At 40.1% G+C, this 15,583-nt stretch overlaps 1 protein-coding gene across 2 annotated transcripts in view; it reads right to left on the bottom strand.

Moving 5' to 3' along the window:
• Positions 1-875: 875 nt before the first annotated feature.
• MKI67 (marker of proliferation Ki-67) overlaps positions 876-15,583 on the bottom strand; it is a 35,465-nt gene continuing 20,757 nt past the window's right edge. For both annotated transcript variants that reach the window (XM_083616812.1, XM_083616813.1), the window contains 5 exons: positions 13,969-14,079; positions 10,775-11,646; positions 10,123-10,186; positions 4,886-8,362; positions 876-2,046 (listed from right to left, as the gene is read on the bottom strand). In XM_083616812.1, the coding sequence (XP_083472938.1) occupies positions 1,910-2,046; positions 4,886-8,362; positions 10,123-10,186; positions 10,775-11,646; positions 13,969-14,079 (4,661 nt within the window). In that variant the 3' untranslated portion in view covers positions 876-1,909. The remainder of the gene's footprint in view (positions 2,047-4,885; positions 8,363-10,122; positions 10,187-10,774; positions 11,647-13,968; positions 14,080-15,583) is intronic.

Here is a 15,583-nt window from a genome sequence, read left to right as displayed (position 1 = left end):
GAAATGTAAAGAAAAAGAGGGTACCTTTTATCATGTGTTGGAACTGTAATGTAATTTGGGAAATGATAGATCAGAAGAAACTGTTCATGTATGCTACAAGATCAAGTTGATGTAGTATACCAAAATGGCAAAATTAACTGGGAAGCTCAGGAACCAAGAAGAAAAGAAATTTTAAAAAGAATGGGAAATGTTTATAATGTGTATACAAAACTATTGCAAACAGGTTAAAACATTAGCAGGTTTTTAAATACACTTTTAATGTAATAGAATCTACAGATAATTTAGGAAGATAAATTTTTTGGAGAAGTATTGATATCCAGATGAAAACAGAATTAAGAGGATACATGGATGGGATGGGATGGGAAGTCAGGAGATTCAGAGTAATCTCAATATGTGAATGTGTATGACATTTTGATGTAACTTTGTTCTTTCCTTTTTTCCTCCCTTATTTTTGAAAATAAAATAAAATTATTTTTAAAAAGAATTAACAAGGTGGGCAGCATCATGTATGAGTGTCAGGTGAATACACCTTAGGCCTGTGACTTGGCATCTTCAAAGGTCCATCACCAAGCATACCTACACCGACCAAGAAAGTCCACCCTCAAATTCTGTGCCATCCAGTGAGAGTTGAAGTTCTGTTCTTGGAGCAGTAGTATTTAAAACTGAAATAAAACAAGAGGGAACTAGAAGGGCTGAAGATAGCATGAAGGGCAGTATTCATGTAGGGATGTTGAGGACAGGATATGTCACTCAACCAGGAGACTCTCTCTCTCACTGGAGCCTTCAAAATAAGTCATTTTTCATCAAACATGAAGAATTTTAGGCATTAGCAGTAAATAGTGCTATTCCTTAAAACTGAATCTATTTCAAACGGCTAGCATACACATATGCTTCTGTAAACTTTATTATCCTCCAATTTTGCTGGCTTGGCAATTCACAGGCAGCTTAGAATTCATGTTGGGTGGGGAGGAGAGAAAAGCAGCTACTATGAGATCTATACAAAACTGAAATCATATACAGTACTGACAACTGAACTGAGGTGGGAGCTTAGGAAAGGTGTGCTTAGAATGCTGCAATAAGAAAAAGGACAAGACCTCTACAGTACTATACTGTTTGGTTCAATTTAATGCCAGCTGCACTGTTCAAGTTATTCTGTTAACAGCTCAAACAGAACTTTCCTAGCCCTGCCAATTAGGATATTGTAACTATAGGTACCAGGCACTTAACCTTAAATATTTAAGTTTTGAATTGATACCATCAACCATGGGAAGGACTGGAACTGAAGAGAAAGTGACAGCAATGATTCAAAGGTATGTGGCCTGGGAAAGAGAAGGGTCTGTTTCCCATCCTGGCAACCCCCCAATGACTATGTTATGTAGAAAGAAAGGGGCCAAGTATAATCAGTTCTGTTTAACACTACTATATATGGATTGTTGTTCTCCTAGAGTTGTTAAAGTGCCATAGCTGGTAGTTGGGTAGAGGGATTGTACATTTACTAAGCTATGGATAACAAGATAACAATGCAGCTATCCTTGCCTTATCCTTTCTAAAGCATTAACTGAATGTTGACAGCGTACAGAGAACAGTCTAACATGCTTTTTTAGCAGTCATATTCGCCAGGGATTGGAACAATATAAAAGGATATTATTTTAAGCCAAGGTATGGTTTAATGTAAAAATCAGATAACAATTAACACCTGAATTAAAACTATCTTAACACAATACAGTGTTAAACAAAAAGCCCTGTAAAATATATGAAAAATGTATATACAGATGGGAAAGCGTCAATGTTGAAGGATGAACTGAAGTTACAGAAACAAAGTAAGGTTCTAAATGCAAAGCATACTTTACAACCAATATATGTCCATTTATTCTGAAGGGAAAAAATTACACAAACCCAGTACCAAAAATTACAAAACATTTTTTTTTGTTTTCCTCCCTCTTGTCTTGCCTTCAGTTTCTCCAGCAGGCTTAACTGTAGATTTGGAATGTTCTTCTTTCACTGTTTTCTTTTTTTCTTTTTTTAATGGTGTCTTTTCAATGCTTTCTAGTTGTTAAAAAAAAAAAAAGATGATTTGAGGCCAAACTTTTTGATACTCTCTCTTTAGTAGCAAGATTAGATAAAAATATAACATTCTAATTATCAAGATATCTTTCTTCTGTTCAGAGCAGTTCATTCCAGGCAGTTATTCACTCTTTCCAAACTGACTTGACACCATAACTAAGGGAAACCCTGTGGTAGATGTTTGGAGTCCTATCTCTCACATAATGCCACAGTTAAGGAAATTGGCTGCAAGGTGCAGGATCCCTCAAGCCCACCTCAGGATCACTGCTTCCAAAAAGTTCACATGGAGGAAATTTAATATTGTCCCACTGAAAGCTATTTCAGACCATATCAGATAACTTTGAAAAATAGTAAATTCTAAGCATTACTTATTTTAAAAATCTGTAAGCATGTTAGCCCCACAGTTCATCTCTAAACCAAATCAATGTGTTCTACTAGATACCTTTGAATCAAAGGAGACTTTTCTAAGTACAGCAAGATGATTCCTCAGATATATTGACATTCAAGCTGCCAAAGAAGGCATTTTATTTCAACTCATAAAAATTAAATGTTTTATATTGTGCAGTAACAAGCAGACTTTGCTTCAACCTATCAGTTATGGACATTTCAGTTTTGTTTGTAGCTGCTGATCACAAGACAGCAGTATTATCCCCCATCGTTCTGCCCGGATGCTGAGGTCCAGCGCCGAGGGCCTTCTGGCGGTTCCCTCATTGCGAGAAGCAAAGCTACAGGGAACCAGGCAGAGGGCCTTCTCGGTAGTGGCGCCTGCCCTGTGGAACGCCCTCCCATCGGATGTCAAAGCGATAAATAACTACCTGACATTCAGAAGACATCTTAAGGCAGCCCTGTTCAGGGAAGTTTTTAATCTGTGATATTTTAGTGTATTTTTGGTTTTCTATGGAAACCGCCCAGAGTGGCTGGGGAAACCCAGCCAGATGGGCGGGGTACAAATAATAAATTATTATTATTATTATTATTATTATTATTATTATTATTATTATTATTATTATCTAATTAGAAAGATTTTAAAGGTATTCCCTTTAATGGGAAATGGGAAAGTATATGCTGCTGTTATTGTTGGCGTCCATCTGTCTCAAGAGACAATGAAGGGCACCTTCCAAGGATGAAGTCAAATCGTTGCATTAGCAGCACTGAAGTAACCTCCTCAGGAAACAAGCTTGGACAAGTGTGGTCCTGCTTCACTGATGTGGTTCAAAGGAAAGCAGAGCAATACATTTGGCATCATTGCTTAGGAAATATATCAGGTGTGGAGAACATTTAGCCTTCCAGATGCTGCTGAACTGAATTCTGCATCATCCCAGACCATTGGCTTGCTGGGGCTGATGGGAGTTTAGAAAATTTCCCACGCACCTGAAATACATGATAAATGGGAAATTTGCTTTTAACCTGCTTTTTGAATTGCTGATTCAAAACAATCCACCTTGGTAATGTGGTTAGAAAGGTAAGCAAAACAGGCAGCTACTGCAGGCAGAAAATTATTCAGTCTCCTCAGTGGACAAATGGTTTATAGAACTATGAAGAATGACATCCTATGTCATTTTAAAATGTGGTGGTTTTTTTGTGGGGGTGAGTTAGTTTTTATTTTGGTAATATATTTTGTGGTTTAATATGCTTATTTTGTTCTGTGAACTGCCCTGAGACCTCTGGGTATAGGGCAGTACATACATTTTAATAATAATAGTAATACTAATGATGGTGGATTCAAAGATGCCCGATGGCTTGTGCACGAAAATTTCTGAAACCGCTCCTGACTGTGGGTTCTTCATCCCACTTCCAGGAGTAGCTTCTCATAAGAGGAATTCTGAAGTACTAAGACCTGCATGCAAGTTTTGTGTGTAGTCCTTTGGATCTCACCTAACATGGTTAATGTTTGTTAAATATTAATGACTTCATATAAGTTACTCTGTAAACATATCTGCATTAGAGGTCTCCTGTTTGTTTGATTTCCGTGGGCTACAGTTCTTTCCCCCACCCATACAAAATAAACGAAAACATTCAGGACATTAGGGAACTCTTACTAATAATAGTAGTTATTTATTATTGATAGTAGGATCACAGACAATAAAAACTAGGTTTCATAAACAGGAAAAACCAATAAACTTAAAAGTCTATTCTTAAATAACAGCTAAGCAAGTTATGGGGAGGGGGAGAACACTAGTTTTTCCAGATATCCCACTTATGAATCCAGAAGTTCAATTCTCCATAAGAAATATGTGAATCCTGTGGCCATCTCAATATATACTATAAACTGGAAGCTTTCTGAAGATCAGTCACACTCCTACTATATACTTCAATAATGGGATGGTTTTTCGAGTTTTATCTCTAGGTGATTTGCAGCAAACTAACAACCAAGTTTTAATCCCATTTGTTTAGTGATAGCAACACCCTTCCTAGCCCTTTCCACCTAAATTAGGCTGCTGAGATGAAGGTATATAACTAGGAGTGGATTTTGGGGTATGAAAGGCCTGTCTGCTCACTTCAATTCTGGTACAGAAAACTAACCCCAAAGCTCTGGATGTGTTCAGAGGCATACTTTCCTTTAATTCATCTGTATTTCATTTGCATCTGGTTCTCATTGTTAGACCTCGGAGTTTTAGTAAAGTCTGCCCACCCTGATTTACATTACCAATGGCATCTTCAGCAAAGAAATTTTGAAATGAAATTGATGGTATCTAAATTTCAGGTGTGCTACTGTAACTTCTCACCAAAGCTTTAAGGTTTTCCATTAATTTTGAATCAAAAGCTTAGAATCTTAAACATTAAGAACTCTGAAATAAGGAGGGGAAAACCATGCACATACCTGCTTTAGATTTTGATTTCTTCTTCAGAATCATCTGTTGATCTTTAGGAGCATTATCACCCCCTGCATTCAAACTACGCCTGGTTCTGAGAGAAACAGAAATAGGTGCTTCAAGTGCATCAACTCTTCTACCTCTTCTGCTTATTTTCTCATTGGCTATAGCTAGCTTTCCAAAATCTACATTTTGTTTTTCCTGAAAATCTTCCTTTTCTGGAAGGTTGTGCTTTCTTCTGACAGACATGGAAGGTGTCACTATTTTATTTTTGTTTCTTCTGCCACATTTTTCAAGTTTCCCTTTTCCAATTGCATCATTTTCAAGAAGGGCGTTTTGATTTTTACTGGCAGTTTCACCTTTGTCTGGAGGTGGTGATGTTAGAGTGATGCTTACTTTGAGAGAAGGGTGTACCGGTGATGGAGTAGTTCTTTTTACTCTCTTCCCCTTTGATTGGTTTTGGAAAACTGAACTACTTTCCAAAGGCATCTTGTTATCTTTTACAAAAGAGACCTTTCTGTTGTCACTTCCTGGCTGGCCATTGCCTTCTGTTGAGATTTCAGAAGAAACGAATTGCTTTCTTCTACCTCTTTTGGAAACATTATCTATTGTCAAACCTTTTAAAACTTCTGGCATGTCTTCTTGATTCCCAGTATCAAGCAATATGGGTTTTTTACTTGCAGAAACGGAGCTTGCTGCAATTACCTCTTCTGCTTTTCTTCTTCTGCCTCTACGTGGCAGATTCTCACTTGCAACAGTTGCAATTTCCAAAGCCTCACTTGGCTGTTCCACAGCACCTTTGCTTTTGGTTGAGGATGGCAATAGTAAAATGTTATTTTTGAGGGGAGAAAGAGCTGTTACAGGGGCAGTCTTTCTTCCTCTACCCCTTTTTAGCTGATTCTCTTTTACAGTGACAAGCATATTTTGGTCTTCTGTATCACCTGCCTGTTTACTGTCACATTCAGGGAGTATTTCAGGAGAAATGGTTTGTTTGTTTCTACCTCTCCTGAGTGGGTTTCCTTTTGCTAGGTTCTGTCCTTTTGGTGGACTGTGCTCTAATAGAGGTTGCACACTTTCCAAGGGCATCTTAGGCATTTCATCAAGATTCTTTTCATTTTGAATATCTTGCAAAGAACATTTTCCTTGGGTAGAACTAAGGCTTCCCACTGTTGGGCTCTCCTTTTTAAGAGCAACATTTTCCAAAGGAGGTGGTATTTGGCATTCAGGAACAGCTCGTCTCCCCCTGCCCCTTTTTGGCTGACTCTCTTTTACAGTGACAAGCATATTTTGGTCTTCTGTATCAGCTGTCTGTTCACTGTCACATTCTGTGGGTATTTTAGGCGAAATTGTTTGTTTGCTTCTACCTCTCCTGGGTGGGTTTCCTTTTGCTATCTTCTGTCTTTTTGGTGGGCTGTGTTCTAAAAGAGGTTGCTCACTTTCCAAGGGCATCTTACGCATTTCATCAAGATTCTCTTCAGTATGAATTTCTTGCAAAGAACGTTTTCCTTGGGCAGAACTAAAGCTGTCCACTGTTGCACCCTCATATGCAGGAGTAATGTTTCCTAGAGGCGATGTCATATGAGATACAGGAACAACTCTTCTTCTGCCCCTTTTCAGCTGATTATCTTTTATGGTGACAACCATGGCTTGGTCTTTTCTATCAGCCGTCTGTTTACTTTCACATTCCATGGATGTTTCCTGAGAAATGGCTTGCTTGCTTTTCCCTCTCTTGGGCAGCATCCTGTTTGCTACTTTTTGCTTCCTTGCTGGACAATACTTTGCAGGAGTTTTCAAACCTTCCAAAGGCACCTCCTCAGTTTCATTAGGTTTCTCTTCATTTTGAATTTCATCTAAAGAACACTTTCCTGGGGCAGAACTAATGCTGTTCACTGTTGGGCCCTCAGATGTAAGTGGAATGTCTTCCAGAGGCAATGTCACTGAACATACAGGAGCAGCTCTTCTCCCCCTGCCCCTTCTTGGCTGATTCTCTTTTACAATGACAGGCATATTTTGGTCTTCTGTATCAGCTGCCTGTTTACTGTCACATTCAGTGAGTGTTTCAGGAGAAATGGTTTGTTTGCTTCTACCTCTCCTGGGTGGGTTTCCTTTTGCTATCTTCTGTCTTTTTGGTGGGCTGTGTTCTAAAAGAGGTTGCTCACTTTCCAAGGGCATCTTAGGCATTTCATCAAGATTCTTTTCATTTTGAATATCGTGCAAAGAACATTTTTCTTGGGTAGAACCAAAGCTGTCCACTGTTGGACTCTCTTTTGTAAGAGCAACATTTTCCAAAAGAGGTGGAATCTGGCATTCAGGAACAGCTCGTGTCCCCCTGCCCCTTTTTGGTCGATTCTCTTTTACAGTGACAGGCATATTTTGGTCTTCTGTATCAGCTGCCTGTTTACTGTCACATTCTATAGTTGTTTCCTGAGAAATGGCTTGCTTGCTTCTTCCTCTCCTGGGTGCTACTGTCTGCCTTCTTGGTGGACTATGCTTCTCAGGAGTTTGCACACTTTCCAATGGCACCTTCTGCGCTTCACCCGGATTCTCTTCATTTTGAATTTCTTGCTGTGATGCAATGGAAGCACTCTTTTGTTCTTCATAAGCACCATCCTTATCTCCAAGCATACGTTTTTCCTCAAGTGGTACAGAATTATCACATAGAAGATGAACTTTCCTCCCTTTCCTTCTAACATTATTTTCTTTAACTTCTGTTGCAGTCTTTTCCAAAACGTGTGTTTTAGGTGTTGTGTGTCTTAGACTTTCCTTTTTAGCCTCATTAACATCTGTGTTTGTTGTAAACAATTCTGCTTGTATTGAAGCAGCCTTTCTTCTTCTATTTCTTTTCAGTATGACATTTCCAGCGTTTTCCACTCCTGATGTTTCAAAATCTTGGTTTTTTACTTTGTCTTGTATCTCTGCATTTTCTTCTAAATCTAAACTTGCTTCAGTTTGTCGAGCTGCCATTTCCCCCTCACTTTCAACTGCTGATGTGTTGCTTTCAGATTCTTGCTTTAGATTTATTTCAGTGATGTTCTGGTCAAAGTTTTCATTAGCTTGCACACAATTGACTGGTTCTGCTCTCTGGGTGCTGCTTGTATGCCTCTGTGTATTTTTTGCATCATGTTCTTTTACAGATCTGGATTTATCAGCTCTTCTAGTTCTTCTAGCTGAAGCCAATGGTCCAACGATTTCTATATCTACTGCCCCAGAATTTGCAACTGGTTCTTTCACAAAATCAATTTTGTGTCCGTTTTCAGAGTCCATTTCCTTTAGCTGATGGCTTTCTGAAACACACATTATTTCAACAGGTTCTATCACAGCTTCTGATTTTAATTCACTAAATGTGTTACATGCAACGTGTCCCAAGTTATTTTCTAATTCTGAAATATTTTTACTGTTGTCCTTTGGTTTTGGCAAAGGAGATATTCTTTTAGGTGATGATTCCAGTTTTGCTTCTTTATTTTCATAGTCATTTCTCATGGACTCTTAAAAAAGAAAAGCACATTCAATGTTATTTCTCAGGATATGGTGATTGTGAAGAGTAGTAAACACACTTACTAGCCAAAAAGTCCCAGAGGAAGTACTACATTGCTTCATAAATTTGCTTTTATATTTTGCCATGTGATATTTATATCTGGTGCTATTAATCATTCTTAACTTTAACAATATGCCACTATTTACAGTGCTTTCCCAAACCTTCATATTCCAGAATCTCCAAAATAAAATTATTCAAGTTTTGTTGTAATTATAAAGAACGCTTCAAGATGAATAAAATGCAACCAAGTTAAGCACTTCTTAGCCGCATATAGCCTTAGAAATACTAAGTTACATTTAGAACGGGCTCACGATTTGACCTAAACATTACTTAGTGATGGGTTCTTGTAGTCGTATGCTGGAATTCAAATCCAATGTGTGCCGTTAGATAAGCCCTGGCTTGTTTGTTCAAAAGAACCTTTTGCACAGAGCTCCCACACTTACAACCTCATGTGCATTATCTATACACTCAAGAATCAATGTGTAAAAATCATGCAAGCCAGCTGCATCCATTACCCTTTCAGATATACTAAAAAAGGTGAAGGTGAAGGACCCCCGACAGTTAAGTCTAGTCGCAAACGACTCTGGGGTTGCGGCGCTCATCTTGCTTTACTGGCAGAGGGAGCTGACGTTTGTCCGCAGACAGTTTTTCCGGGTCATGTAGCCAGCATGACTAAGCCGCTTCTGGCGAAACCAGAGCAGTGCACAGAAACACCGTTTACCTTCCCGCCAGAGCAGTACCTGTTTATCTACTTGCACTTTGACGTGCTTTCGAACTGCTAGGTTGGCAGGAGCTGGGATGGAGCAACAGGAGCTCACCCCCGTCACAGGGATTCAAACCGCCGACCTTTTGATTGGCAAACCCAATGTGGTTTAGACCACAGCACCACCTGTGTCCCATTCAGATATACTGCATGCATCAAATAGGAACACCAGTAAAATAAGGATCCCATTTTCAATCATCAGTCATTTTCCTATTGCCATTGTGTGCTTTAGGACATAAGGTGCACATAAAGCGGTACAATTACAACAGATTTCAATGCCCACACATTAAAAAAATTAATCTCTATAACTGCTATACAAACAGAAAATCAAGTGTGCATGCACACGAAAGCTCATACCAAGAACTAACTTAGTTGGTCTTTAAGGTGCTACTGGAAGAAATTTTTTTTTTTGTTTTGACTATGGCAGACCAACACGGCTACCTATCTGTAACTGGAACATGCACAACTGTTAGCCGTTTGTGTATTTGAAAGAGCACCCCAAAAGCCTTGCAACTTTACTGTAATTACTTAATTCAGTCATTTTCAACCAGTGTGCTGTGGCACCCTGGGGGAGTCTTGAATGATGGTCAGGGGTGCTGTGGGCAACACTGGCCTCTGCCCCTCTTTCCTTGCCTCCCTCCTCTGATGCCCTTGCATTTCTGCCTCTCAAAGGTTGAACAGGGAGGATGTTTGAAAAAGGGTGAGGGACTGCCAGTTCTGCAGGCAAGGGGTGCCATAACTGGGCTCTTGAGCCCCACACAGGTGCTGCCGAACGTAATTGGTCAAGGGAGCCATGGACCCAAAAAGGTTGAAACCTTCTGACTTAATTTCATTCTAGTTGTTCTGAAATAAAACCATATTTTAAAGCAGATAAATGTAAAGCTGCTACTTCCTTTTTTGAAAATAAAAGGTTTTGTTGAAATAGTATTTACACACACCAAGCTCACCTCTGGAACTCATACAAGATCCATTATCTTCTTTCATTAGATTCACAAACTCGGGCAATTCAGCCTAGAAAACATACATAATTATTACAATAGCTGACATGAAAAGATGCTGGGCCTATAACCAGTGTTATACAATATTTATAAAAGTCCAAGCTGAACTGACGTGTGTGTGTGGAACTGTGTGTTAAGTTCATTGAAGATGCAGGTACTCTTCATAATATGGCTGATTTAGTGCTTTGTAAAATATGTATGGCAGTCCTGACGATTTCACAAGAGGCTTCATAATACTTACTGAACATACTAAATATCGAAATACAAAAAGATATAATGAAAGAGATGAAAAATAAAGAGCAATGCTGCTATAATAAAATCATGAGTGCATCCACTTTGCATCACAAGTGTACCAATGTCATTAAACACAATGTACAATGTACAAGTGATCCAAAGTCATTCTCTGCTCAAAATGCTTGATTCCACATTCCAACCCAATCTGCATTTAGAGAAATGGCAGAACTGCATGTCATATAAACATGGCACAGAATCTTGCTGTGTAAGAAAAAATTGGGTCATGTTAATGATTTCTTTTATTGAAATAATTAGTGCAATTTAAGTATATAAGACTTTTCGCAGATATTTAATATAGAAGACCTACCTTCTGTCCATCTGCAGCTTCCAACATTTCCTTAACACCTGTATAATCAACTTCAGGACTTGGAAAGCTTTGTTTAGGTTCGGTCATAAACTTCTGCAGTCCCAAGTAGTCATCAACTGGCAAAAACTTCTGCTTTGGTGTCTTCAGTAATCGACTAATGCCAACCATATCATCCATGGGTTCAAATCTTTGTTTAGGTGTTCTCAATAGCCTATGAATCCCTCCCATATCTTCCACTGCTTCCACTTTTTCCTTAGGTGCCTTGATAACATGATTAATAATGAATTTGGAGCAGACAGTGTCATCTGCAACAGACTGCAGGCTTTCTTTGGGCGTCCTCAAGAGTCTCTTGACTCCTGAAAGTGCATCAACTGGCTCTGGTTTTTGCTTCGGCGTTCTCAAGACCCTCTTAACTCCTGAAAGCGCATCAACTGGCTCTGGTTTTTGTTTGGGTGTTCTCAAGACCCTCTTAACTCCTGAAAGCGCATCAACTGGCTCTGGTTTTTGTTTGGGTGTTCTCAAGACCCTCTTCACGCCTGAAAGAGCATCAACTGGCTCTGGTTTTTGCTTCGGTGTCCTCAAGAGCCTCTTGACCCCTGAAAATGCTTCAACAGGCTCTAATTTTTGCTCTGGACCTTTTCTTTTATCTTCCATCACTCCCTGTATAGTAGCTTCATTTGCTGCTGTGACCAGTGACATATTTTTCCCTACATCTTTTTCTAATGAAGAATTCGTTATTTTTGGAGTTGTAGTTAGGTCATCTTGCTCAAGACCAGAGATCTGTGACACTTCCTTCAAGAAGGGGGATATGACATCTTGGTTGTAAAGTTTTTGTTGGCTTGCTGCGCTGAAAGGTGATACAGACATCTCTCCTATTAAAAGATATAAAAATGAACTGTAAAAGGAGTTTTTGATTACATAAGAAATTACTGTTATTCCTAGTGGAAACAAGGGACACGTGTCAACTCTGTGCCACCTGATAAGGCAGAATTCTTGAATAAATGACGTTCTGCAGGAAAGGGGATGGTGCATGTGTAATATCCCAAAGACGGACAGTTAGCAGGACAAGGAATAAGAGGTACACTTTGTCATGTGACCAAGGTATTTGAGAGCAGAGGCAGTAAAGGAAGCAGTAAAGAAGTCTAGAAATGTTGTGAAATGCTGAAAAGCCACACAATCATTTAGCATGATTGTGAATCACTGACTCATCATGAGGATGACTTATTCTCTGTACAGTGGTACCTCGGGTTAAGTACTTAATTCGTTCCGGTGGTCCGTTCTCAACCTAAAACTGTTCTTAACCTGAAGCACCACTTTAGCTAATGGGGCCTCCTGCTGCTGCGCCGCCGGAGCACAATTTCCTGTTTTCATCCTGAAGCAAAGTTCTTAACCCGAGGTACTATTTCTGGGTTAGCGGAGTCTGTAACCTGAAGTGTATGTAACCTGAAGCGTATGTAACCCGAGGTACCACTGTATAAGTAGGCAGACAGACTCAGTCTGTGTCTGTCTGTGTGTGTCTCTCTCTCTCTGTGTGGTGGAGCCTGTGCTCTGTGAAGCCTGTGCTCAATGGAAACTGTGTATGCTCTGAAGCTAATCTTCTGTTCACTATGCTTTTATTTGCAAACAAGTTTATTTTAACTCAGTAAAGCTTTTATTCTTTTACTGAAGAAGACTGTATTATTAATTTACGCTGCGCGACACACTTATGCCTACTACGAACAGTCCTGAACTGGCCAACACCTCCTGCTGCAAGAAGAAATCTGCCGTGCCACAACTATTGAACTGTTACTACTATCAGTGTGAGCACATGTCCTATAAGTAACAACTCCTGGATGTACTCTTTTGCTCCATTTTTCATTTGTCTAAGGGAAACTTTGAAATTGCATGCACTTTGCCTCTGATGGGGGACAAAAAATAGCACAAATATTTCTAATATCTGGGAAAGCCAGAACAAGACCCTCCTATGAGCCCCTATATATCCTTGTATTACACTGATGACATAGAAAAAAACCTCTGCTGTGGTGCTCAGAATGTGTACATTCCTGCCACAACAGCATGCTTGGTCATCCCCAAGTTTTCCAGTTTTCTGCCACCAGCTGAGAAATACTTCCTTTTCAGAAACTTCTCTCCAGATACATGGGAATTTTTAGTTTTAATCTTGGCTCTTTCTAGTGTTAGTTTATATTTTAGTAGTTGCATTTTTATGACTTTTTCCGTATTCACACATTGCATTAATTTCATTTATTGTAACTGTAGTTCTCTATTTTTTCTTCTGCTTCAAAAAAGCAGAATTTTGATCTTAAAGCAAGAATAAACTAATGCTTCTTTAAAGTGAAATTTCTTTCCAACGAGCTTCTTGAGCTTGCCAGCAGTTCAGATCCCCACGGCGGGGTGAACTCCCATTGCTCTGTCCCAGCTCTTGCACTCAAAAGCATATGAGTGCAAGTAAACAGGTACAGCTTCTGTCACAGTGTTCCGTTGCACCAGAAGCGGTTTGGTCATGCTGGCCACATGACCCAGAAAGCTGTCTGTGGACAAACACCGGCTCCCTTGGCCTGAAGCGAGATGAGCACTACACTCCATAGTTGTCTTTGACTGGACTTAACCCCAGGGGTCCTTTACCTTTCTCATAGAATATTTTTCTAAGATGAATTCTAACTCCGAGAGAATTACAGCATAAAAACCTAACTGAGAATTTGCCAAACTTCATGTGCAGATACGTTTGCTTGGACCCCTACACAGTCAGGGAATCTTGGGACTTTTTCCTCTTCCAAATGCAAAAGATCACTAAGTTACCAAACTGGAGAAAAGCTTTAAAACTACTGGTGATCTCCAACTAAGTAATTCACAGGGTGTTGTTGTTGTTGTTGTTGTTTAGTCGTGTCCGACTCTTCGTGACCCCATGGACCAGAGCACGCCAGGCACTTCTGTCTTCCACTGCCTCCCGCAGTTTGTTCAGACTCATGTTTGTAGCTTCGAAGACACTATCCAACCATCATTCACAGGGTAGATCCACTGAAATCTGCTTATACACAAGTCCACTGATTTCACTGGGTCTGCTCTGTGTATTACTTAAATGGATATCACCCACTATTTCCTACAACTTACATAATTTCCACATGAGGTGATTTCAGGGGGGGAATCAAGTCGCCATGTAATAGTTAGCACTAGGGATATATACAAAACATGCATACCAGACTCCTCTGGAGTGTGCATTTCTGAGACGACTTCTGGTGTTGGTATAGTAGTCTTTTGAGCAGAAGAGGGTAAACCTGTCAGTGGAGTGTTGAATATCTCAGCCAACCCTGCAAACAGTATTTAAAGTTCAGTAAAGAAATAATCATTTAGTTTGTTTGCAATTGGGAGCAAGGGAAAACATAACTATTAAGAATTCATTCTCTTTGCATGACTGCTCCCCAGAAGAACAGTCTTATATACAGTGCAATCCCAGACTACATCATCACACAAGATTTTCAAACATTAATGTTCATGGCAGTTTACAGCCACATGGTAGTTTATCACCCATTAGTCTGAACAAACTGTGATAGCTGTTGATGATGTATCAATTCCTCTTCCCGCTAATGATTTATTACATGCTACCTTTACAGATGGGGACGTGGGCGGCGCTGTGGGTTAAACCACAGAGCCTAGGACTTGCCGATCAGAAGGTTGGTGGTTCAAATCCCCGTGACGGGGTGAGCTCCCATTGCTCGGTCCCTGCTCCTGCCAACCTAGCAGTTCAAAAGCACATCAAAGTGCAAGTAGATAAATAGGTATTGCTGTGGCGGGAAGGTAAACGGCGTTTCCGTGCGCTGCTCTGGTTCGCCAAAAGCGGCTTAGTCATGCTGGCCACATGACCCGGAAGCTGTACGCCGGCTCCCTCGGCCAATAAAGCGAGATGAGCGCCACAACCCCAGAGTCGGTCACGACTGGACCTAATGGTCAGGGGCCCCTTTACCTTTACTTAATGCAAGAGAAGGTACCCATGCTGAAAGATGGCAGCAGGAACACAAGAAGCCCTACCAATGTGGCTGGAGCACATGCCTTGGAAGCAGAGCATTAACCCTTTCAATAAGGGCTCATTTTCTCCAGGGAAGCAGAAATGAACAGATACTAATGGTCAGGGGTTGCTTTACCTTTACCGATTAGTAGGCAAAGAAAGAAAGATGCCATGAAGACATTTTCAACTTTAAATTATACTAGTATTCTATAAATCTATATTGTATGGTTCAATAAACCCACATACATTCTTGCAATAGGGAAGCAAGCACCTATGCTTCCATGTAAAATCCTGATTTCCTTCCCAGTCTCCAAGAAGTAATATTCTTTCACTCTGGCAAGCTGTGCTTCCGTAAAAAAACGCAGCAACTGTCAACAAAAATCAGGCAGGAACAGAGGAACTACACCTCTTTTCTTCTCTATATTGCAGTATAGAAAATTTAAAAATATAATGAAGAGGGAAGGTCCGGACCTGATCCCTGCATCAAGTCTTGATTGGGCCCAGTGCTAGCCAATGAAAGCTGCAAGACTGGCTTGGGACCCATCAGTTCTGGGCTATCTCAGCCCCACCTCTTGGAACACCCTATTTGTGGCTTTCTGCTGGGAGGGGGTTCTCTGGCTGGCTCAGCATGAAGAGTAGGGCAGCGGGACACCTGTGCTCAATTCAACCCCCCAGTATTATATATTTTGAAACACTTGGGGACAGGGCATTATTAGGGCTCTGCATATATGCTGCTACACTACAAGCACTGAGTTCAGTTAAGAACAGTTTCCTTTCTAAATTTTTAGCTACTGAAGATGACGAGATAC

This window comes from Podarcis filfolensis (assembly GCF_964270895.1).
Source record: "Podarcis filfolensis genome assembly, chromosome: 5".
In the NCBI taxonomy this organism is placed as follows: Eukaryota; Metazoa; Chordata; class Lepidosauria; order Squamata; family Lacertidae; genus Podarcis; species Podarcis filfolensis.
This window is presented reverse-complemented; position numbering and strand designations above follow the sequence as displayed.